Source organism: Dendrobates tinctorius, unplaced genomic scaffold, assembly GCF_039654945.1.
Source record: "Dendrobates tinctorius isolate UK_male_01 unplaced genomic scaffold, ASM3965494v1 ptg000011l, whole genome shotgun sequence".
In the NCBI taxonomy this organism is placed as follows: Eukaryota; Metazoa; Chordata; class Amphibia; order Anura; family Dendrobatidae; genus Dendrobates; species Dendrobates tinctorius.
The window spans coordinates 105,249,300-105,270,000 of NW_027361679.1; the positions used below are offsets into that span (position 1 = coordinate 105,249,300).

The window sequence follows — 20,701 nt, forward strand, 5'->3', positions numbered from 1 at the left end:
AACTGATTTTTTTGAAAAAAATCTGGGTTGTTCAGATACCTGGTTGAAAGCTTGTTTTATTGCATGTTCATTATAGCATCTGTTCAAAAGGCGCTGGGTTAGGCTAGTTTCACACTAGCGTTTATTCGACGCAGCGCACGGCGCCGCTAAGCCCCGCCCCCTGCCGGCTCCCTGCCCGCCCCATCCGGTCATCGCCGCCTACTATTGCACAAGGAAGCTTGCGATCTGCGCACCCTATCTTTAGCATAGGGTGCGCAGATCGTGCGCTGGCCGTGCGCTAGTAGGATTTTGGCGTGCGCTGCGCACTTTTGAAGGTGCGCCCGTGCGTGCCGAACGCAGCATGTTGCATTTCGGCGCGCACGGCACACCTTCAAAAGTGCGCAGCGCACGCCAAAATCCTACTAGCGCATGGCCAGCGCACGATCTGCGCACCCTCTGCTAAAGATAGGGTGCGCAGATCGCAAGCGTCCATGTGCGATAGTAGGCGGCGATGACCGGATGGGGCGGGCAGGGAGTTGGCAGGGGGCAGGGCTTAGCGGCGCCGTGCACTGCGTCGAATAAACGCTAGTGTGAAACTAGCCTTAGGGGATGCTTCTCACTACGCATAAGAAAGAGAGCCTTGAGTACTTTAATATAAACAAATTTAGACAGATTAGGGACTTCAATTTTTATATCCTATAGTAATCTTTTAATATTGCTAATAATAAAAGTTACATTTTAAGGCTTTCTAGTGAGGTTGTATTTGGGGTTCTCCCCAATTTGTTAATAAGGAATGCATTCCTCCAAAGCCTGCTTTCATCTTCAAGTTTTGAGTATAAATGTATGTGATATTTTTTTCTGTAAAGTCTTTTTTGTACTACGGTTTCTTAAAAATGTTTGACCTTTTGGCTTTTGCCACCTCCTTGAATTACAGTACGTAGCTGGCTGAGTTAGCAGTAAAACAAAAGTGAGCTCATTGTAAAAACAAGGTTTGAAAACCTTATTGCTCTCATATTGAATTCTTCCAAGCTGCCTGATGAGCAAATCAAAGCTCAACTTAAATGTAATCATAAATTAGCGTAGATGATTGCACAAGAGATTATAGATAAGTGCTTTAAACCCTTAGGTCAGATTTACTGTTAACTCACTTTTCAGTCTATTATAACGAGATACATACTGTATTTGATAGACTGCCGATTTTGCAAGTTTTCCCACCTACAAAGAATGGAGAGGTCTGTAATTTGTATCGTAGGTACACTTCAACTGAGAGGCAAAATCTAAAAAAAAAAAAAAAAAAAAAAAAAAAACCAGATAATCACATTGTTTGATTTTTACATTATTAATTAGCATTTTATTGCATGAAATAAGTATTGGACACAATAGAGAAGCAGAACTTAATATTTGGTACAGAAACCTTTATTTGCAATTACAGAGGTCAGATGTTTCCTGTAGTTCGTGACAAAGTTTCCACACACTACAGCAGGGATTTTGGCCCACTCCTCCATACAGATCTTCTCCAGATCTTCCAGGTTTTGGGACTGTCGCTGGGCAACATTGAGTTTCTTCTCCTTCCAAAAATTTTCTATTGGTTTCAGGTCTAGAGACTGGCTAGGCTACTTTAGTACCTTGAAATGCTTGTTTACAGAGGTACTCCCTAGCTGCTCTGGCTGTGTGTTTCGTGTCATTGCCATACTGTGAGACCCAGCCAAGACCCAACTTCAGTGCTCTTACTGAGGGAAGGAGGTTGTTGGCCAAAATCTCACGATACATGACCCCATCCATCCTCCCTTCAAAATGGTGCAGCCGTCCTGTCCCCTTTGCAGAAAAGCACTCTCAAAACATGATGTTCCCCCTCCATGCTTCAAAGTTGAAACAATGTTCTTGGGGTTGTAGTCATCTTTCTCTCTTCCTCCAAACACAGCGAGTGGTGTTGATACCCAAAAGTTCTATTTTGGTCTCATCTGGCCACATAACCTTCTCTCATGTCTTCTCTGGATCATCCAGATTGTCACTTCAAATGGGTCTGGACATGTGCTAGAGTGAGCCGGGGGACCTTGTATGCCCTGCAGAATTTTAATCCATGACTTTGTAGTGTGTTGCTAAAGGTAATATTTCAGACTGTGGTCCCAGCTCTCTTCAGGTCATTGACCCAGTCCTCCCATGTATTTCAAGGCTGATTCTTGACCTTTCTCAGAATTATCCTTACCTCACGAGGTGAAATCTTGAATTGACCCCAGACCAAGGAAGATTGACAGTCATCTTATGCTTCTTTCAGTTTCAAATAATTGTGCCAACAGTTGTTGTTTTCTCAACAAACTGCTTGCCTATTGTCCTGTAGCCCATCCTAGCCTTCTGCAGGTCTAAAATTTTGTCCCTGGTGTCCTGTCAAGACCACGGCTCTTTGGTCTTGGCCATGGTGTAGAAATTAGAGTGTGATTGAGTGTGTGGACAGGTGTCTTTTAAACAATAATTTTTATTGACTTTTAACATATATATGGAAATGTACATTCAAAAGCAATTTCTTAGCTTATAGATTCTTAATTTCAGTTTTTGATTATCATATTACAATTTGTAAAGTCAAAATATAGAATAAGCAACACATTAAATCCCCCCCTTCCCTCCCTCTTCCCAGACATGCATGAAATAGTTGTATATTTCTTGTGTACACCTCTTCTTTCTTTTCCTAAATCTTCTTAATCCCAAAACATTATAGAATATTTAGTTTGCATCCATAATTTATATTACTTCTTATCCAGTGTCCCTACCACCTATTCCATCAGATCAGCTATTTTCAACTTCCCCAATTTTCCACACATGTCCTTCAATATGTACCAACTGGTCTGTTCAAAGGGTTTCATAATTCCCTGAAGTTTTTTGTTTGTATTGTGTTTAAGCAAAAAGCTTTTCCACGTTGTCATGAGTGATTTTTTTTATACTCTCTTCCTTGTTACGTTCGGCTTCCAGCTATTCTAAGTTAAATAAAGTCTTCATTTGACCTATTATAGCTTTCTGACTTGGAATATAACCCTCAACCAGTTCTTTAATGAGCTTCTTTTGGCTATCAGACAAATTAAATGGAACATTGGAGTTAATGTTTTCTTCCCTTTTTGTTGTGTGGCTCCATCTCCCTTCCAGTAACGGGAGCAATGATGTATTCCCAGTGCCCAAATTCTCCATCATATGCTTTGTCTTTCCAGAATTTTTGTACTTTAGGGCAGTGCCAGAGTCCGTGTAGTTCATTGGACTTTCTAAGTTTACATTTTGGACAATGTACCAGGCGATCTCTCATTGTTCTAGATATTGGTATGTTGAAGGCCAGTATAGCTCTATGCATAATCCTAAATTGTGTGTCTCTCGAAACTTCACTGCCAACCTGCTAGTGTTTTTTCCCCAACTTCCTCACCCTCTGTTTGTTTAGCCAAGGATCTAAATGTTTGCTCTATGTCCATATTCCCAAGGATGTCTTTTCAATCTCTGTATATTGTTGTGGATATATTGTGTGTGTCTGCTCGGTCAAATAATAGATTATTCATTGCATTCCTTCTTGTTTCTTCCCTCACATTTATCAAATATATCATAATCGTTCCTTTTATTTGTCCAAATTGTAAGAATTGCTGTTCACTTAGCTTGAATTTTGATATTCTCTCTTCCTTACTCAGCCACCTATTTTCTTCTTCATGCAGTAGATTAGCAATTTTGTGGAACCCTTTCACCCTCCATTCCTAGAAATTCTCCTTGCGGAGAATGACATGCTAAGCATGTCGAGATGAGGAGACACTTAAAGCCGCAATGCTCCTCTGGGAAATATGCTAGTTATGCAAATTGTCTCTTCAGAGAGGAAGAGGACTAGAACTCTAGTGCCACCTATTGGAAGTAGCAATCCTAAAAGTCAACGTCGACCCTTTATCGAGCCTTGTTACATGACTTAGGATAAAAGTCAAGCCAGAATCTCAATTTGCAGACACTGTGTTTTGGGGTACTGCCACTCGTCAGTGCAAAGTGTGAGATCTGGTTTGACTGTGAGAGAGCATTAGAGCGATATCCAAGAAGTATCATTTTTCCTTGCGGAGAATGACATGCTAAGCATGTCGAGATGAGGAGACTTAAAACCGCAATGCTCCACTGGGAAATATGCTAATTATGCAAATTGTCTCTTCAGAGAGGAAGAGGACTAGAACTCTAGTGCCACCTATGGGAAGTAGCAATCGTAAAAGTCAACGTCGACCCTTTATCGAGCCTTGTTACATGACTTAGGATAAAAGTGAAGCCAGAATCTCAATTTGCAGACACTGTGTTTCGGGGTACTGCCCCTCGTCAGTGCAAAGTGTGAGATGTGGTTTGGCTGTGAGAGAGCGTCTGACCGATATCCAAGAAGTATCATTTCTCCTTGCGGAGAATGACATGCTAAGCATGTCGAGATGAGGAGACTTAAAGCCGCAATGCTCCACTGGGAAATATGCTAATTATGCAAATTGTCTCTTCAGAGAGGAAGAGGACTAGAACTCTAGTGCCACCTATTGGAAGTAGCAATCCTAAAAGTCAATGTCGACCCTTTAATGAGCCTTGTTACATGACTTAGGATAAACACCCTCCGTTCCTGAAATAGTTTGTTCTCTGCTATTTGTTGTAATGTCGGGTTTCCCCATATGGTTAGAGCTCTCGAGATTTTCCATGATAATTTGAATTTTCTCCTAAGTTCCTTCCATGTGACTATAGTGTCTCGGTACACTATTGAATTTTTTATTTTTTTAGGCATTAGGCTTTGTAGCGAGAGTAATAAGTCGACTAAGTTCTGTGGGTATGCATATGATATTTCCAAGGCCGTATCAGAAAACCATTAGTGTCTTTAAACCAATCTACTATGTGACGAGAAATACACACTAAATTATATTCTCTTGTGTCTGGCAAGTTTACTCCCCCCATTTTCCTTGGATGCCATAAGTTTACTCAGTTTTATATGGGGCCTTCGACCTTTCCAGATAAATTTCCTAATAGCCAAATATATTTTTCTCACATCCACATGCTTTAGGAGAACAGGGATGGCCTGTAATGGATACATGATTTTTAAGAAACTCATAATTTTTAAAAGGTTCAAAGGCAAATGTTGCCACGTTTCTAATTCCTGTTGGATTTTGGAGATAACTGGAGGAAAGTTTAAATTACGGTATATAATGACTCTGGTTTTCTACCCAGCTTGATACCCAAATATGCTATATGTGTTTTGGATTTCGGAATACTGCATATTTCCTTTTCTACCATATTACTTCTGCCTTTATCTGTTAAGTGGAGAATTTCACATTTGCTTTTATTTAGAGTGAATCCCGAAAACCTACCAAAATTTTCCATAAGATCTAGGATCCCTGGCAGATCTCTTGCCACCTCAGCCATGTAGAGTATAATATCATCTGCAAAGTACGAGGCCCTAAGCTTCTGTCCCCTATTAATATCCCTTCAAATACTTTATGTTGGAGAGGTGTCTTTTATACAGGTAACGGGTTCAAACAGGTGCAATTAATACAGGTAATGAGTACAGAGTAGTAAGGCTTCTTATAGAAAAGCTAACAGGTCTGTGAGAGACAGAATTCTTGCTGATTGGTAGGTGATTAAATATTTATTTCTTGCAATAAAATGGCATTTAATTATTTAAAAATCATACAATGTGATTTTCTGTCTTTTATTTTTAGATTCTGTCTCTCACAGGTGAAGTGTACCTATGATACAAATTACAGCCCTCTCCATTCTTTATATGTGGGAAAACTTCCAAAATCGGCAGGGTAACAAATACTTATATTTTCAGGTGCGGACACAGACTGTAGTGGGCCCCTGTGCAAGAAATTTTTCAGGCCCCCCCCTGCCCTTCATAGGGCAGCAAAGTTATTTGTTGTTATCTAATATTGAGGCTATGAAGGGCTGGATATATCTGTAGGGTGCTGCTGGGCTGTATTTATTATCTACCAGTTGCAGCCTCCAAAATGTATATACAGGCCAGCACAGCCTCCAAATAACATATATAGCCCACTAGCTCAGCATTGCCTCTAGTTGTTAATATATACAGCCTAGCACAACCTCCAAATAAAATATGGTATACAGCCCAGCAAAGCCTTCAGTTAATATATTCAGCCCAGCACAGCATCCAAATAACATATACAGCCCAGCATAGCCTCCAGTTAATATATACAGTCCAGCAACAGCCTTCAGGTAATATATACAGCGCCCAGCACAGACTCCAGGTAATATATACAGCACCCAGCACAGACTCCAGGTAATATATACAGCCCACCACAGCCTCCAGGTGACATATACAGCCCAGCATAGCCTCCACTCCAGGTAATATATACAGCCCAGCACAGCCTCCAGTTAATATATACAGCCCAGCACAGCCTTCAGGTAATATATACAGCCACCACAGCCTCCAGATAATACATACGCCCAGCATAGCCTCTAAATAACATATATAGCCCAAGACAGTCTCCACGGAATATATATAGGCACCCCCGTTTCCCTTTGTTTCATAATGCTCTCCTCCATATGCGGTCTACTTTTGGCATAGTGCTTCTCACCCTATGTGGCCCCCCAGTTTATGTTGCTTCTTCCCATGTGTCCCCCCAGTTTATGCTGCTTCTCCCCCTATGTGGGCAGCCCGATTCATGTTTCTTCTCCCCCCATGAGCCACCCCATTCATGAGCAGCCAAGCATCTCCCCCAGGGCCCCTCCATTCATGAGCAGCCATGCTTCTCCCCAGGGGCCCCCCCATTCATGAGCAGTCAAGGCCATGCTTCTCCCCAGGCCAGGGACCCTCCCATTCATGAGCAGCCTGGCCATGCTTCTCCCCAAGCAAGGGGCACCCCATCCATGAGCAGCCAGGCCATACTTCAAGTTCTCCCCAGGCCAGGGCCCCCCCATTCAAGAGCAGCCAGGCCATGCTTCTCCCCAGGCCAGGGGCCCCCCCATTCATGAGCAGCTGGGCCATGCTACAAGTTCTCGCCAGGCCAGGGGCCCCCCATTCATGAGCAGCCAGGCCATGCTTCAGTTCTCCCCCAGGACGGAGACCCCCAAAAATCATGCCTGCCATGCTTCAGTTCTCCCCAGGAGCCCCCCTAAATCATGCCTGCCTTGGTCCCAGTCCCTCAGTTCTGCTCAGCTCTGGTACTCTTACCTGGAGCAGGCAGGGCAGGCCAGACCAAGTGGACCAAGAAGAGAGAAAGAAAGAGGGGAAAGAAAGAACACACAGAGAAAGAAAGAACAGAGAGAGAAAGAAAGAACAGGGAGAGAGGAAGAAAGTAGTAAAGAAAGAAAGAACAGAGAGAAAGAAAGAAAGAAAGAAAGAAAGAGAAAGAAAGAAAGAAAGAAAGAAAGAGGGGAAAGAAAGAACAGAGAGAGAAAAAGAAAAAGAGAGGGAAAGACAGAACAGAGAATGAGAACGAAACAGAGAGAAAGAAAAAACAGAGAAAGAAAGAAACAGAGAGAAAGAAAGTTTCTATAAAGATACTATAGCAGCCCGGCTCCCATTGTAATGTCAACCTGAGCCTCCCGTTGCAGGACATATCATGATTCCAAGGCGACCCTGCTGTCCGTGCTGTCGGAGGAGGACATGGTGATGGATCTGAAGCATTCCTGGTTCCGTCACAATCTCCTCATGAAATAACCTCATTTCTGGTCAGCATCCAGCACATGACTTCCGGTGGAACGTCATGTGCGAGTTTTAAAGTGCTCCTCGGGGCTCTGCCATGTACTCCTGTGTCGGTGGGAAATGCCCACTTTGTATGCCTCTTACACACTTGGCTCCGCTCCGTACATCCAGTACACATATGGCTCCACTCTGTACACACAAGGATCCGCATACCCCATACACACGCAGCTCCGCTCCGTACACCAAGTATACACATGACTCCGCTCCGTACACCTCGTACACGTGTGGCTCCGCTCCATAAACACGCAACTCTGCGCCGTACGCCCCGTACACACGTGACTCCGCATGCCCCACACACGCGTTGCTCCGCTCTGTACACATGTGGCTCTACTCTGTACACCTCGTACACACGCGGCTCCGTACACCTTGTACACGCGCCGCTCCACTCTGTACACCTCATACACACGGGGCTCCACTCCATACACCTCGTACATTTGCGGTTCCGCTCTGTACACCTCGTTCCCGTGTGGCTCTGCTCCGTACACCTCGCACACACGCGGCTCCGTACACCTCGTACACACGGCTCTGCTCCGTACACCTCATACACACGGCTATGCTCCATACACCTCGTACACACACAGCTCCGTACACCTCTTACACACAGGGCTCCGCTCCGTACACCTCGTACACACACAGCTCTGCTCTGTATACCTCGTACACACGCGGCTGTGCTCCGTACACCTCATACACACGCGGCTGTGCTCCGTACACCTCATACACACGCGGCTCCGCTCCATGCACCTCGTACACACACGGATCCGCTCCACACACCTTGAATACACAGGGCTCTGCTACATCTACACTGTAAAACCCTCCTGACCCCACACAGAAACTTTACCTCATCCGACCAGCACCATCCATGACAACCAGCACAGCAGAGTCCTGCAGAGTGCAGACACAGAGGCAGACATGGCCCCTGATCATGTGACCCCTGACTCCTCCCCTCTCACAGGTCCTGTGCACACAGAAGACACACAGCCGAGCCACATAGACACTGGAGGCCCCTGATCATGTGGCCCCTGACTCCTCCCCTCTCACAGGTCCTCTGCGCATAGAACACACACAGCCGGGACGGTTGGAGCCGTGAACTAGCTAAGCGGTGCTGGAGGCTGGAGGGGCCCCCGTTCAATGAATGGGTTGCACGGGCGGTAGGTCCACCCCTGCTTATTTTCCCCACTTTAGATGTTGAAGAAGCAAAAAGGTTAAATATTTTTCATGAAACCCTGTTGCCCAATTGCTTTAAAAATATGTGTCTCTAAGAGGCAATTCTTATCAGTTAAATTTATCACCTATCTAAAGTATGCAAAATATAGTGCCACTATTTTTCTATGGGACTGCTGGAGATAGCCAAGTACAGCACTCAGCTATCTTAGTCCCATAGAGAATGTCTGGAGTGGTGGTGAATGCGTATGGACACCACTCCATTCTGACTTATCATTTCAGAGCCCAATTTTCAGGACCACTTGTACTACCACATTCCGTTTTCACCAATCCCTAAGCAATCTCCTGTTCCTTGAATTGGTAATAACTTAATAATAGGAAAAGGTCCTTAAGAAAAAAAATGCTTTGAAAGGTGTCCATTCATAATCATCATACCAACTAAATGTACAAAGAATTATTTTAGTGAAATGGTATTATAAAATGTTATTGTCACTTGTAGCAACATTTACTATCACTAGTGCATTGCTTACAAGAAAGCCATTGCTATAGAAGCATGACATCGGGGGCGAAAAGATCATTTTTGTGAAAAAAATATGATTTTTTATTTTTATGGCTCTACGTTATAAACTTCTGTGAAGCACTTGGGGGTTCAAAGTGCTCACCACACATCTAGATAAGTTCCTTAGGGGACTACTGTTTAGGCACATCAGGGGCTCTCCAAACGCAACATGGCGTCCGATCTCAATTCCAGCCAATTCTGCATTGAAAAGTCAAACAGCGCTCCTTCTCTTCCGAGCTCTGCCATGCGCCCAAACAGTGGTTTACCTGCACATATGGAGTATCAGCGTACTCAGGACAAATTGCTCAACAACTTTTGGGGTCCAATTTCTCCTGTTACCCTTGGTAAATTAAAAATAAAATTGGATCTGACATACATTTTTTTGTGAAAAAAAGTTAAATGTTCATTTTTTTTAAACATTCCAAAAATTCCTGTTAAGCACCTGAAGGGTTAATAAACTTATTGGATGTGGTTTTGAGCACCTTGGTGCAGGGGTGCAGTTTTTAGAATGGTGTCACTTTTGTGTGTTTTCTAGCATATAGACCCCTCAAAGTGACTTCAAATGTGATGTGGTCCCTAATAAAAATGGTGTTGCAAAAATGAGAAATCGCTTGTCAACTTTTAACCTTTATAACTTCCTAAGAAAAAAAATGGTTCCAAAATTGTGCTGATGTAAAGTAAATATGTGGGAAATATTACTTATTAAGTTTTTTGTGTGCCATATCTCTGTGATTTAAGGGCATCAAAATTCAAAGTTGGAAAATTGCAAAGTTTTCAAAATTTTTGCCAAATTTCCATTTTTTTTTCCACAAATAAACGCAAGTTATATCAAAGAAATTTTTCCACTATCATGAAGTACAATATGTCACGAGAAAACATTGTCAGAATCACCGGGATTCATAGAAGCGTTCCAGAGTTATGACCTCATAAAGGGACAGTGGTCAGAATTGTAAAAATTGGCCCGGGCATGAACGTGCAAACCACCCTTAGGGGTAAAGACATTAAAGTTTACAGGGATCCTGATAAAATGGATGAAATACAGAAGACATACTTTCTACTTCAGCGTTCCATTAATTTTTCATCCATTTTTAACTAATTTATTGTAATTAGTCAGTGAATAAAAAAAATTCTGCCAGTTTGCCTGCGTCACCGAAAAAAAATGGATTAAACAAGGATGAAACCTAAGGACAAAATCGGTCTATTTTTACGTTAATAGTCATATGGAACTGTGAAAGTAACTTAAGCTTGGCTTCCCTAAGTAGGCTACCACCGTGCCACTTCCTACATCCTACAGTGCCAAATTAACAGCATTAAGCAGCTACCTGATGAAGTCAGGAAGCCATTGCACTGACAGGTTGAGTTGCAATTTTTACACTGTGAAAGTATATTATATAAGTGATTTATTCTTACCAATATTTCAGATAATTCAGCAGGAACAGCCTGGCAGTGGTATGCAATCCGCATATATTGGACCGGAAAAACTTCTAATGTTACACTCCAGTACCAACTGGAATAACGTGTGCCTCTCATACTTGTTGACAAATAGAGACTACAATGGGATCCTTGGGCTTGCTTGGATAGGAAAAGAAGGTAAAGTAGAAATGTAGAAATACAGCTTCAAACACATTTGAACATTTGACATTTTCAAGTTTTTAATGCAGAACAGAAATTAAAAGCATATGTTGCATATTTTGCAAGTTCACATTTTACCTTTTGCTGCCAAGGCAATTTTCACTTTTTTTTGGTATCTTTTATTAAGTTTTCCAAAAATATACAACAAAACACAAACAAAAAGAGAAAACAAAATCTCAGCCTTCATCACTCCCACCCCTATCCCAATAAAACAAGTATAACAAATCTCAATAATGAAAAAAAAAATATGGTATACACAGTGAAAATATCAATGTAGGCAATTCCAGAAACAATTCTATTTCAAATACCTAATCCTAATCCTGATTGAGAGATACTCAATACTACTTCACCAAACATTACAGTAATCCTGTGTGTTTGGAGACCTATAGATTTTTCTGGGGTCACCCAAAAACACACCCCATAGATATTTATATGACTTATTATATCATATAATTGACATTGTCAATGAACTCCCTACATGTGGGTAGATTTTGTGACGACTAATGGGAGACAATTTCCTTACGGCATAAAGAGGTCCTGCAATCGCTACATTCCCCTGTTCATCTGCAAATGTTTCATCTACATATCCCAGAATACGCGTAATAGGTAGAGTTGAGTGACTTTTGGTTTTTTAGGGTCGAGTTTCGTTTCGTGAAACCCGACTTTTCCAAAAGTCGGGTCGAGCAAGATCGTCCGATTATAGGGAAAAGTCGGGGTCGTCCCGAAACACGAAACCCAATGTAAGTCAATGGGGAATAAAAGTCGGCAGTGAGAGGAGGACAGGAAACACACCTACAGTGCCCATTTGAATGCCAAAAGCATCAATTCTTCTTACTTAAGCTTGTCAACCTTAATTAACTTCATAATACAAGTTACGCACTGAAAAATGGGGGTTATTTGGCTAAAGTTGTGGGGGGGAGGGCTGGCTGCAGGTTTTCATGTGCCCTGGGCGAAAGAGCGCCCCTTTAACACATACCACAACTCATCATGCTCCGATACGGCAGAGAAATAGCGGTATAGTACAATGAAAAATACTTCACTTTTTACATCTCATGACGAGGCCCATCTATTTCTCCATACAGAATCATTGGTCCCATATAATGTTTGAAACAGTATATGATGAGCTCCACATAATGCTACAGTATATGTTGGTCCCCATGGATGAAGCTCCACTGTCTTATGGGCCCAAATAATGCTCCAAACATAATGAGCCCCATTTCTAATGCTCTAGTGTATAATGGGCCCTGTAAATGCTGCTCCAGTGTCTGATGTCCACCTTTGGAATGTTCCAGTGTATGGTGGGCCCCATCTATCATTCTCCAGAGTATAGTGCTCCCCAAAAATTGCTGTCCCAACATTGAAAACAATCAAATAAGTCTCCTCGCTAGGGAATCCCTGTACTTGTCTGGACTCCTCGTCGTCCCCATCTTCCATCTCACTGCACAGTATTTCAACTTTGCAAGTGCTGTGATCCTGAGCAAGCAGGGGGGGCCCACTTGTTGGCGACGGCACTGGCACAGGGCCCCTGATAGTACGGTGGTGTGTCTGATGGCGGGTGGGCCGAACCTGCACTTTCATCTGCAGCTTCCTCTTTGTCACCGTGTAAGATGGAACTGTATATGGGAAGGGTAACCTGAGTTTCATCAGGGTCAGATTCAGGTCGTGTAGCGTGCAAGGGGAATGTAGTGGTCTGGGTCAATGTACCAGCAGATTCATCGAGCAGTGGCTGGGCATCAGTGCACTTGTGTCACCCCCAGGAGTACGGTCGCCACAGTGGCATTACCTTCTTCCTAGGGAGTGTGATGTCATGCTTGGGAGCAACGAACGATCTCTCTAGCAGGTTAACTGATTGGGCGGCGTTATTCCCACGAGTCATGACCCTCCAAACAGCGTTCATGAAGGCAAAGTGTTTGTTTTACGTGGGCAGTATGGTTGCAAAGCTGAACCTTAAAGGAATGTCCAGAAGGGCACCACCAGGAGTGGAGCCTACGGTTAAATTCGACTCCACCTGGGAAACCTCAACCATGCCAGCTACAAAACAGATGTACACATTGCAAGCTTAATTCCGTTAACGAACGAGACTCCGTCATGCCCCGCGGTCCGAGTCCGGCTTACTAGAGGGACACGTGAGGCTCTGGCACATGGGATTGGCCAATAACTGGTGTGTCATGCCCTTACATGTCCGTGGCTGCATGTGCGCTACACTGAAAAGGCCAGCGTTTGTCGCTTACAGGTGCAGATAACCCGCTGAACAACGTTAGTGATGGGGATCACTGATTACAATTATTACCCGCGAACAATGATTTCCCAGTAAGTGCAGGTCAACCGCAGTTCCGGAATTAGGCCTAACCGTCATTCCTGAAAAAATGAAAAACTTACGTGTGCAAACCACAGGTGCTATAGCTTGCTTAACAGCTCGCCAGCCATTCTCACGCCCAGTATGGATTACACGTGATTGCACAAAGGTGAGAAAGGGTACCGTATCCCCAGATAACATGTATGGATAGCGTACACATTCAAAATATATGTCTATACATCAGGAGGCAGGCTCAGACGGTGTTAGGAACAGTATGGATTGCACATGATTGCACAAAGGTTAGAAAGGGTACCGTATCCCCGGATAACATGTATGGATAGCGTACACATTCAAAATATATGTCTATACATCAGGAGGCAGGCTCAGACGGTGTTAGGCCCAGTATGGATTGCACGTGATTGCACAAAGGTTAGAAAGGGTACCGTATCCCCAGATAACATGTATGGATAGCGTACACATTCAAAATATATGTCTATACATCAGGAGGCAGGCTCAGATGGTGTTAGGCCCAGTATGGATTGCACGTGATTGCACAAAGGTTAGAAAGGGTACCGCATCCCCGGATAACATGTATGGATAGCGTACACATTCAAAATATATGTCTATACATCAGGAGGCAGGCTCAGACGGTGTTAGGCCCAGTATGGATTGCACGTGATTGCACAAAGGTTAGAAAGGGTACCGTATCCCCGGATAACATGTATGGATAGCGTACACATTCAAAATATATGTCTATACATCAGGAGGCAGGCTCAGACGGTGTTAGGCCCAGTATGGATTGCACGTCATTGCACAAAGGTTAGAAAGGGTACCGTATCCCCGGATAACATGTATGGATAGCGTACACATTCAAAATATATGTCTATACATCAGGAGGCAGGCTCAGATGGTGTCAGGCACAGTATGGATTTGACGGCCCAGACTACACAGCGGAGGAGCAGGGAGAGGTAAAGATTGCAAATGCTGGGGCCCTGCCCAAGCAAGGGGGGCCCACTCGTGGGCGTCGGTACTGGCACTGGGCCCCTCATAGTACGGCGGTGTGTCTGACGGCGGGTGTGCACCACCACCGTCAGAGACACTTGATTGCACTATGAAGGACCCTGTGCCAGTGCCCGCGCCCAAGAGTCAGCCTACCCACCTGTCCAGGGCAACGGCACTCGCACGGTGTTGTGCGCTAGGTGGTGACCCCGGCCATGGGGGGGGAGGCAGCACAGTTAGGGAGTTTTAGAAAGTGGCATATGTTGATGTTCGACATTCAGCTGATGCAAAAGGTGAAATAGGTCAAGTCCCAGGAAGAGGTGGACCAAAGCAAGCCATTTTTCTGTCACCCTATGTGTCATCAGGGGAAGGTGGGACAAAATCCTTGGAAACCCATGCGTGGTTCATTTTAATGAAGGTTAGATCATCCACATTTTGGGTTGACAGACGGGTCCTTTTTTCTGTCAGGATTGATCCAGCTGCACTGAAGACTCTTTCCGATAGCACACTTGCAGCTGGGCAAGCGAGCTCCTGTAAGGCATATTGTGCCAATTCAGGCCAGGTGTCCAGTTTAGCGGACCAATAGTCAAAGGGGAATGACCTGTGTGGGAGAACATCGATATGGGAGGAAAAGTAGTTTGTAACCATAGTTGACAACTGCTGTCTCCTGTCACTTTCCATCGATGCAGTATTACCAGTTGTGTGAGCAGTACTTGAAAAATCAGTCCACAACATTGTCATGAAACCCCTGTCTCCAACGCCACTTCTGCTGTGTGCACCACGAACACCTCTGCCAAGCTGCCCCCGGCCCGTACGGCTCGTGTGAGAACCATCACCGCTGCTGTGTGCTGGGAATGCCTCAAGCAACCGATTTACCAGAGTTGCTTGTTTATTAGCAAATATTAGGTCAAGGTTCTCCTGTGGCATGATGTTTTGTAATTTGCCTTTATAGCGTGGATCCAGGATGCTGGCCAACCAGTAGTCGTCATCGTTCATCATTTTGGCAATGCGGGGGTCCTTTTTTAGGATCTGCAAGGCATAATCTGACATGTGGGCCAATGTTCCCGGTGTCAATGATGCACTGCGAGTGCTGGTTGGAGGAGCACTTTCTGGCAAATCAACATCCCTCCTGTCACGCACAAACCCTGTACCAGACCTTGCCACGCCAACATTTTCACTTGCCCCACGAGATGCATCCTCCTCCCCTAAGTAATCATCCCCATCATCCTCCTCCTCCTCCTCTTCTTCCTCCACCTCGTCCAGGAGAGGTCCCTGAGCAGACAATGGCTGAATGTCATCAAGGATTCCCTCCTCCTCTTCCTCCTCATCAACATTGGCTGCAGAAGCCTGCTCCTTAAGGTGCGTCAAAGTTTGCATGAGCAGACGCATAAGTGGGATGCTCATGCTTAGGATGGCGTCGTCTGCACTTACCAGCCGTGTGCATTCCTCAAAACACTGAAGGACTTTACAGAGGTCTTTCAGCTTCGACCACTGCACACCGGTCAACTCCATGTCTGCTCTCAAAGTGCCTGGCCGTGTATCCTCCCACAAATGCATTATGGCCTGCCTCTGCTCGCACAGCCGCTCCACCATGTGCAGGGTGGAGTTCCACCTTGTTGCAATGTCGATAATGAGGCGGTGGTTGGGAAGGTGGAGCAATCGCTGCAGATTCTGCATACGAACGGAGTGTACAGGCGAACGGCGGATGTGCGCGCACAGTCTTCGCACCTTCTGGAGCAGGGCTGTTAACTCGGGATAATTTTTGAGGAAGCACTGCACCACCAGGTTCAAGGTGTGAGCCAAGCAAGGTATGTGGCTGAATTTTGAAAGGGCTATGGCTGCCACAAAATTACGCCCGTTATCACTAACTACCTTGCCTGCCTCAAGATGTACACTGCCCAGCCATGACTCAGTTTGTCGCTGAAAGTACTCGGCCAGCACCTCGGCGGTGTGTCTGTCGCCCAAACACATCATCTGCAACACTGCCTGCTGACGCTTTCCACTAGCTGCTCGATAGGGGGACACCTCGTGTGCAACAGTGGCAGCTGCAGATGGAGTGCTCGTACGACTGCGCTCTGTGGACGAGCTTTCGCTTCTGGAGGAGGAGGAGGAGGAGGAGGGTCGAACGCCTACAGCTAACTGTTTCCTATACTGTGGGCTAGGCAGCACTGTCCCACCACCGCTGTCCCCTGTGGACCCTGCATCCACCACATTAACCCAGTGCGCAGTGATGGACACGTAACGGCCCTGGCCATGCCGACTGGACCATGCATCAGTTGTGAGGTGCACCTTTCCGCTCACTTACTGCTTGAGTGCATGGACAATGCGGTCTTTCACATGATGGTGGAGGGCTGGGATGGCTTTGCGAGAGAAGAAGTGGCGACTGGGTAGGTCATAGCGTGGTACTGCATAGGCCATGAATTCGCGGAAAGCTGCGCTTTCCACCAACCGAAAGGGCATCATCTCAAACGAGATTAGTTTGGCAATGTGGACGTTCAAACCCAGTGTACGCGGATGAGAGACTGAGTACTTTCTTGACCTACTCATAGTGTCTGGGAGGGTGAGCTGGACTTGAGAGCTGCATATGGTGGAAGTAGCGGTGGACAGGGCGGACTGAGAAAGGGTTAATGATGGTGATGGAGTTGGTGTTCTTTCTGATGGCCTAGATTCAGTATTTCGTTGATATAACAGTGGGATTCCCTGACTGCTGTGGCCTTGCAACGACACCTCAACATTTGCTGCTGTGCTAACCGGTGGGCTTACAGTGGGGGAAACAATGTAGCGTTGCTGACTACCTTCGTTGTAATCAGTTGCACATGTGGCACTTGAGGTTTGGTGTTGTGTCCACGCTTGCAAGTACATGCTGGTTAAATGTCTAAGCATGCAACTGGTATTCAAATTTTTCAGATTTTTCCCTCGGCTAAAGGTCTTTGCGCACTTCTTACAGATAACCTTGGCCTGATCATGAGGACTTTGTTCAAAAAAGTGCCACACTGCACTCTTCCTACTTTGGCAGACATTTTGCGGCCTAGCACACTGTGATCTTTTGACCCTCTGGACAAGCTGTCCAGCAACTCTTTTGATGTTTGGAACCTGTCTTTGGAGTGCTCCGGGCCTGCCAGATAACAGCTGTTGCGATGTCGATGTCTGCTGTGGATGCTCCTCATCTGAGCTATTGGAAGCAGCACCCTCTTCCCCCAATGGATGCCAATCTGGGTCAACAACTGGGTCATCCATCACCTCCTCTTCTATGTCATGTGCACCTTCCTCTGTGTCACCGTGTATGGTGGTATAGTGTGCGGGAAGGGGCACCTGAGTCTCATCAGGGTCAGAATCTGGCTCTGTACACTGCGAGGACAATGTAGTGCTCTGAGTGAATGTACCAGCAGAATCATCCATCAGCGGCTGTGCATCAGTGCACTCCATGTCAGATTCATCTTGGCCTGGGTAATTCACCATTTCACTTGATAATCCAGGCATGGAATGTGAAAACAGCTCCATGGAGTAATCAGTAGTATGGCCTGCGTCATCCTTCAATCTTGGTTGGGGTGAAGGACACAAGGAAAGGTGTGGTTCATGAACATGAGCCTCCAATGATGACTCAGTGCTTTTACTTTTTACAACTGAAGAAGAGGAGGCGATAGAGCTGGAGGCTGAGTCAGCAATGTAAGACAAAACTTTTTCCTGATGCTCTTCCTTTAAAAGCGGTTTGCCAACTCCTAGAAAACTAAGCGTTCGAGGCCTTATGTAGCCAGACAATGACGCAGGCTCAACACCTCCTGCATTCGGTCCTATTTTGCTCTTGCCACTACCATCAGATCCACCACCAACACCATCATTACCAGCTGCCAACCCCCGCCCAATTCCAAGGCCTCTTCCACCAGCCTTCCTCATTTTTGGTAGAAATGTAGACAAAATCCAACAAACTATATAGTAATGTAAAACAAGGTACAAGGTGTCTATAGGACCGGGGAGATTTTGAATTTCTGCAGACATTTGTGGACACTGGACACTTTTGGATTGTGTGAGGCCCACTGAATATCTGAGCACTCTGTCACAGGCTTGATGGCACAGCTGTGACCAAAGTGACTAGAGGATAAGGGAGATTTTGAATTTCTGCACACACTTGTGGACACTGGACACTTTTGGATTGTGTGAGGCCCACTGAATATCTGAGCGCTCTGTCACAGGCTCGATGGCACAGCTGTGACCAAAGTGACTAGAGGATAAGGGAGATTTTGAATTTCTGCACACACTTGTGGACACTGGACACTTTTGGATTGTGTGAGGCCCACTGATATCTGAGCGCTATGTCACAGGCTCGATGGCACAGCTGTGACCAAAGTGACTAGAGGATAAGGGAGATTTTGAATTTCAGCAGACACTTGTGGACACTGGACACTTTTGGATTGTGTGAGGCCCACTGATATCTGAGCGCTGTCACAGGCTCGATGGCACAGCTGTGACAAATGTGACTATAGGATAAGGGAGATTTTGAATTTCAGCAGACACTTGTGGACACTGGACACTTTTGGATTGTGTGAGGCCCACTGATATCTGAGCGCTATGTCACAGGCTCGATGGCACAGCTGTGACAAAAGTGACAAGAGGATAAGGGAGATTTTGAATTTCAGCAGACACTTGTGGACACTGGACACTTTTGGATTGTGTGAGGCCCAATGAATATCTGAGCGCTATGTGACAGGCTCGATGGCACAGCTGTGACAAAAGTGACGAGAGGATAAGGGAGATTATGAATTTCTGCAGACACTTGTGGACACTGGACACTTTTGGATTGTGTGAGGCCCACTGATATCTGAGCGCTATGTCACAGGCTCGATGGCACAGCTGTGACCAAAGTGACTAGAGGATAAGGGAGATTTTGAATTTCTGCACACACTTGTGGACACTGGACACTTTTGGATTGTGTGAGGCCCACTGATATCTGAGCGCTATGTCACAGGCTCGATGGCACAGCTGTGACAAAAGTGACTAGAGGATAAGGGAGATTTTGAATTTCAGCAGACACTTGTGGACACTGGACACTTTTGGATTGTGTGAGGCCCACTGATATCTGAGCGCTATGTCACAGGATCGATGGCACATCTGTGACAAAAGTGACTAGAGGATAAGGGAGATTTTGAATTTCTGCAGACACTTGTGGACACTGGACACTTTTGGATTGTGTGAGGCCCAATGAATATCTGAGCGCTATGTGACAGGCTCGATGGCACAGCTGTGACCAAAGTGACTAGAGGATAAGGGAGATTTTGAATTTCTGCACACACTTGTGGACACTGGACACTTTTGGATTGTGTGAGGCCCAATGAATATCTGAGCGCTATGTGACAGGCTCGATGGCACAGCTGTGATCAAAGTGACTAGAGGATAAGGGAGATTTTGAATTTCTGCACACACTTGTGGACACTGGACACTTTTGGATTGCGTGAGGCCCACTGATATCTGAGCGCTATGTGACAGGCTCGATGGCACAACTGTGACCAAAGTGACTAGAGGATAAGGGAGATTTTGAATTTCTGCACACACTTGTGGACACTGGACACTTTTGGATTGTGTGAGGCCCAATGAATATCTGAGCGCTATGTGACAGGCTCGATGGCACAGCTGTGACCAAAGTGACTAGAGGATAAGGGAGATTTTGAATTTCTGCACACACTTGTGGACACTGGACACTTTTGGATTGTGTGAGGCCCAATGAATATCTGAGCGCTATGTGACAGGCTCGATGGCACAGCTGTGACCAAAGTGACTAGAGGATAAGGGAGATTTTGAATTTCTGCACACACTTGTGGACACTGGACACTTTTGGATTGTGTGAGGCCCAATGAATATCTGAGCGCTATGTGACAGGCTCGATGGCACAGCTGTGACCAAAGTGACTAGAGGATAAGGGAGATTTTGAATTTCTGCAGACACTTGTGGACACTGGACACTTTTGGATTGTGTGAGGCCCACTGAATATCTGAGCGCTCTGTCACAGGCTTGATGGCACAGCTGTGACCAAAGTGACTAGAGGATAAGGGAGATTTTGAATTTCTGCACACACTTGTGGACACTGGACACTTTTGGATTGTGTGAGGCCCACTGAATATCTGAGCGCTCTGTCACAGGCTCGATGGCACAGCTGTGACCAAAGTGACTAGAGGATAAGGGAGATTTTGAATTTCAGCAGACACTTGTGGACACTGGACACTTTTGGATTGTGTGAGGCCCACTGATATCTGAGCGCTATGTCACAGGCTTGATGGCACAGCTGAGACAAAAGTGAATAGAGGATAAGGGAGATTTTGAACTTCAGCAGACACTTGTGGACACTGGACACTTTTGGATTGTGTGAGGCCCACTGATATCTGAGCTCTATGTG

At 45.4% G+C, this 20,701-nt stretch overlaps 1 protein-coding gene across 1 annotated transcript in view; it reads left to right on the forward strand.

The window, feature by feature from the left end:
• The window catches only part of LOC141049408 (disintegrin and metalloproteinase domain-containing protein 10-like), a 245,653-nt gene that overhangs the window by 85,011 nt on the left and 139,941 nt on the right, over positions 1–20,701 (forward strand). Inside the window, exon 8 of the mRNA XM_073545856.1 lies at positions 10,811–10,979. Coding sequence (XP_073401957.1) covers positions 10,811–10,979 — 169 coding nt within the window. The remainder of the gene's footprint in view (positions 1–10,810; positions 10,980–20,701) is intronic.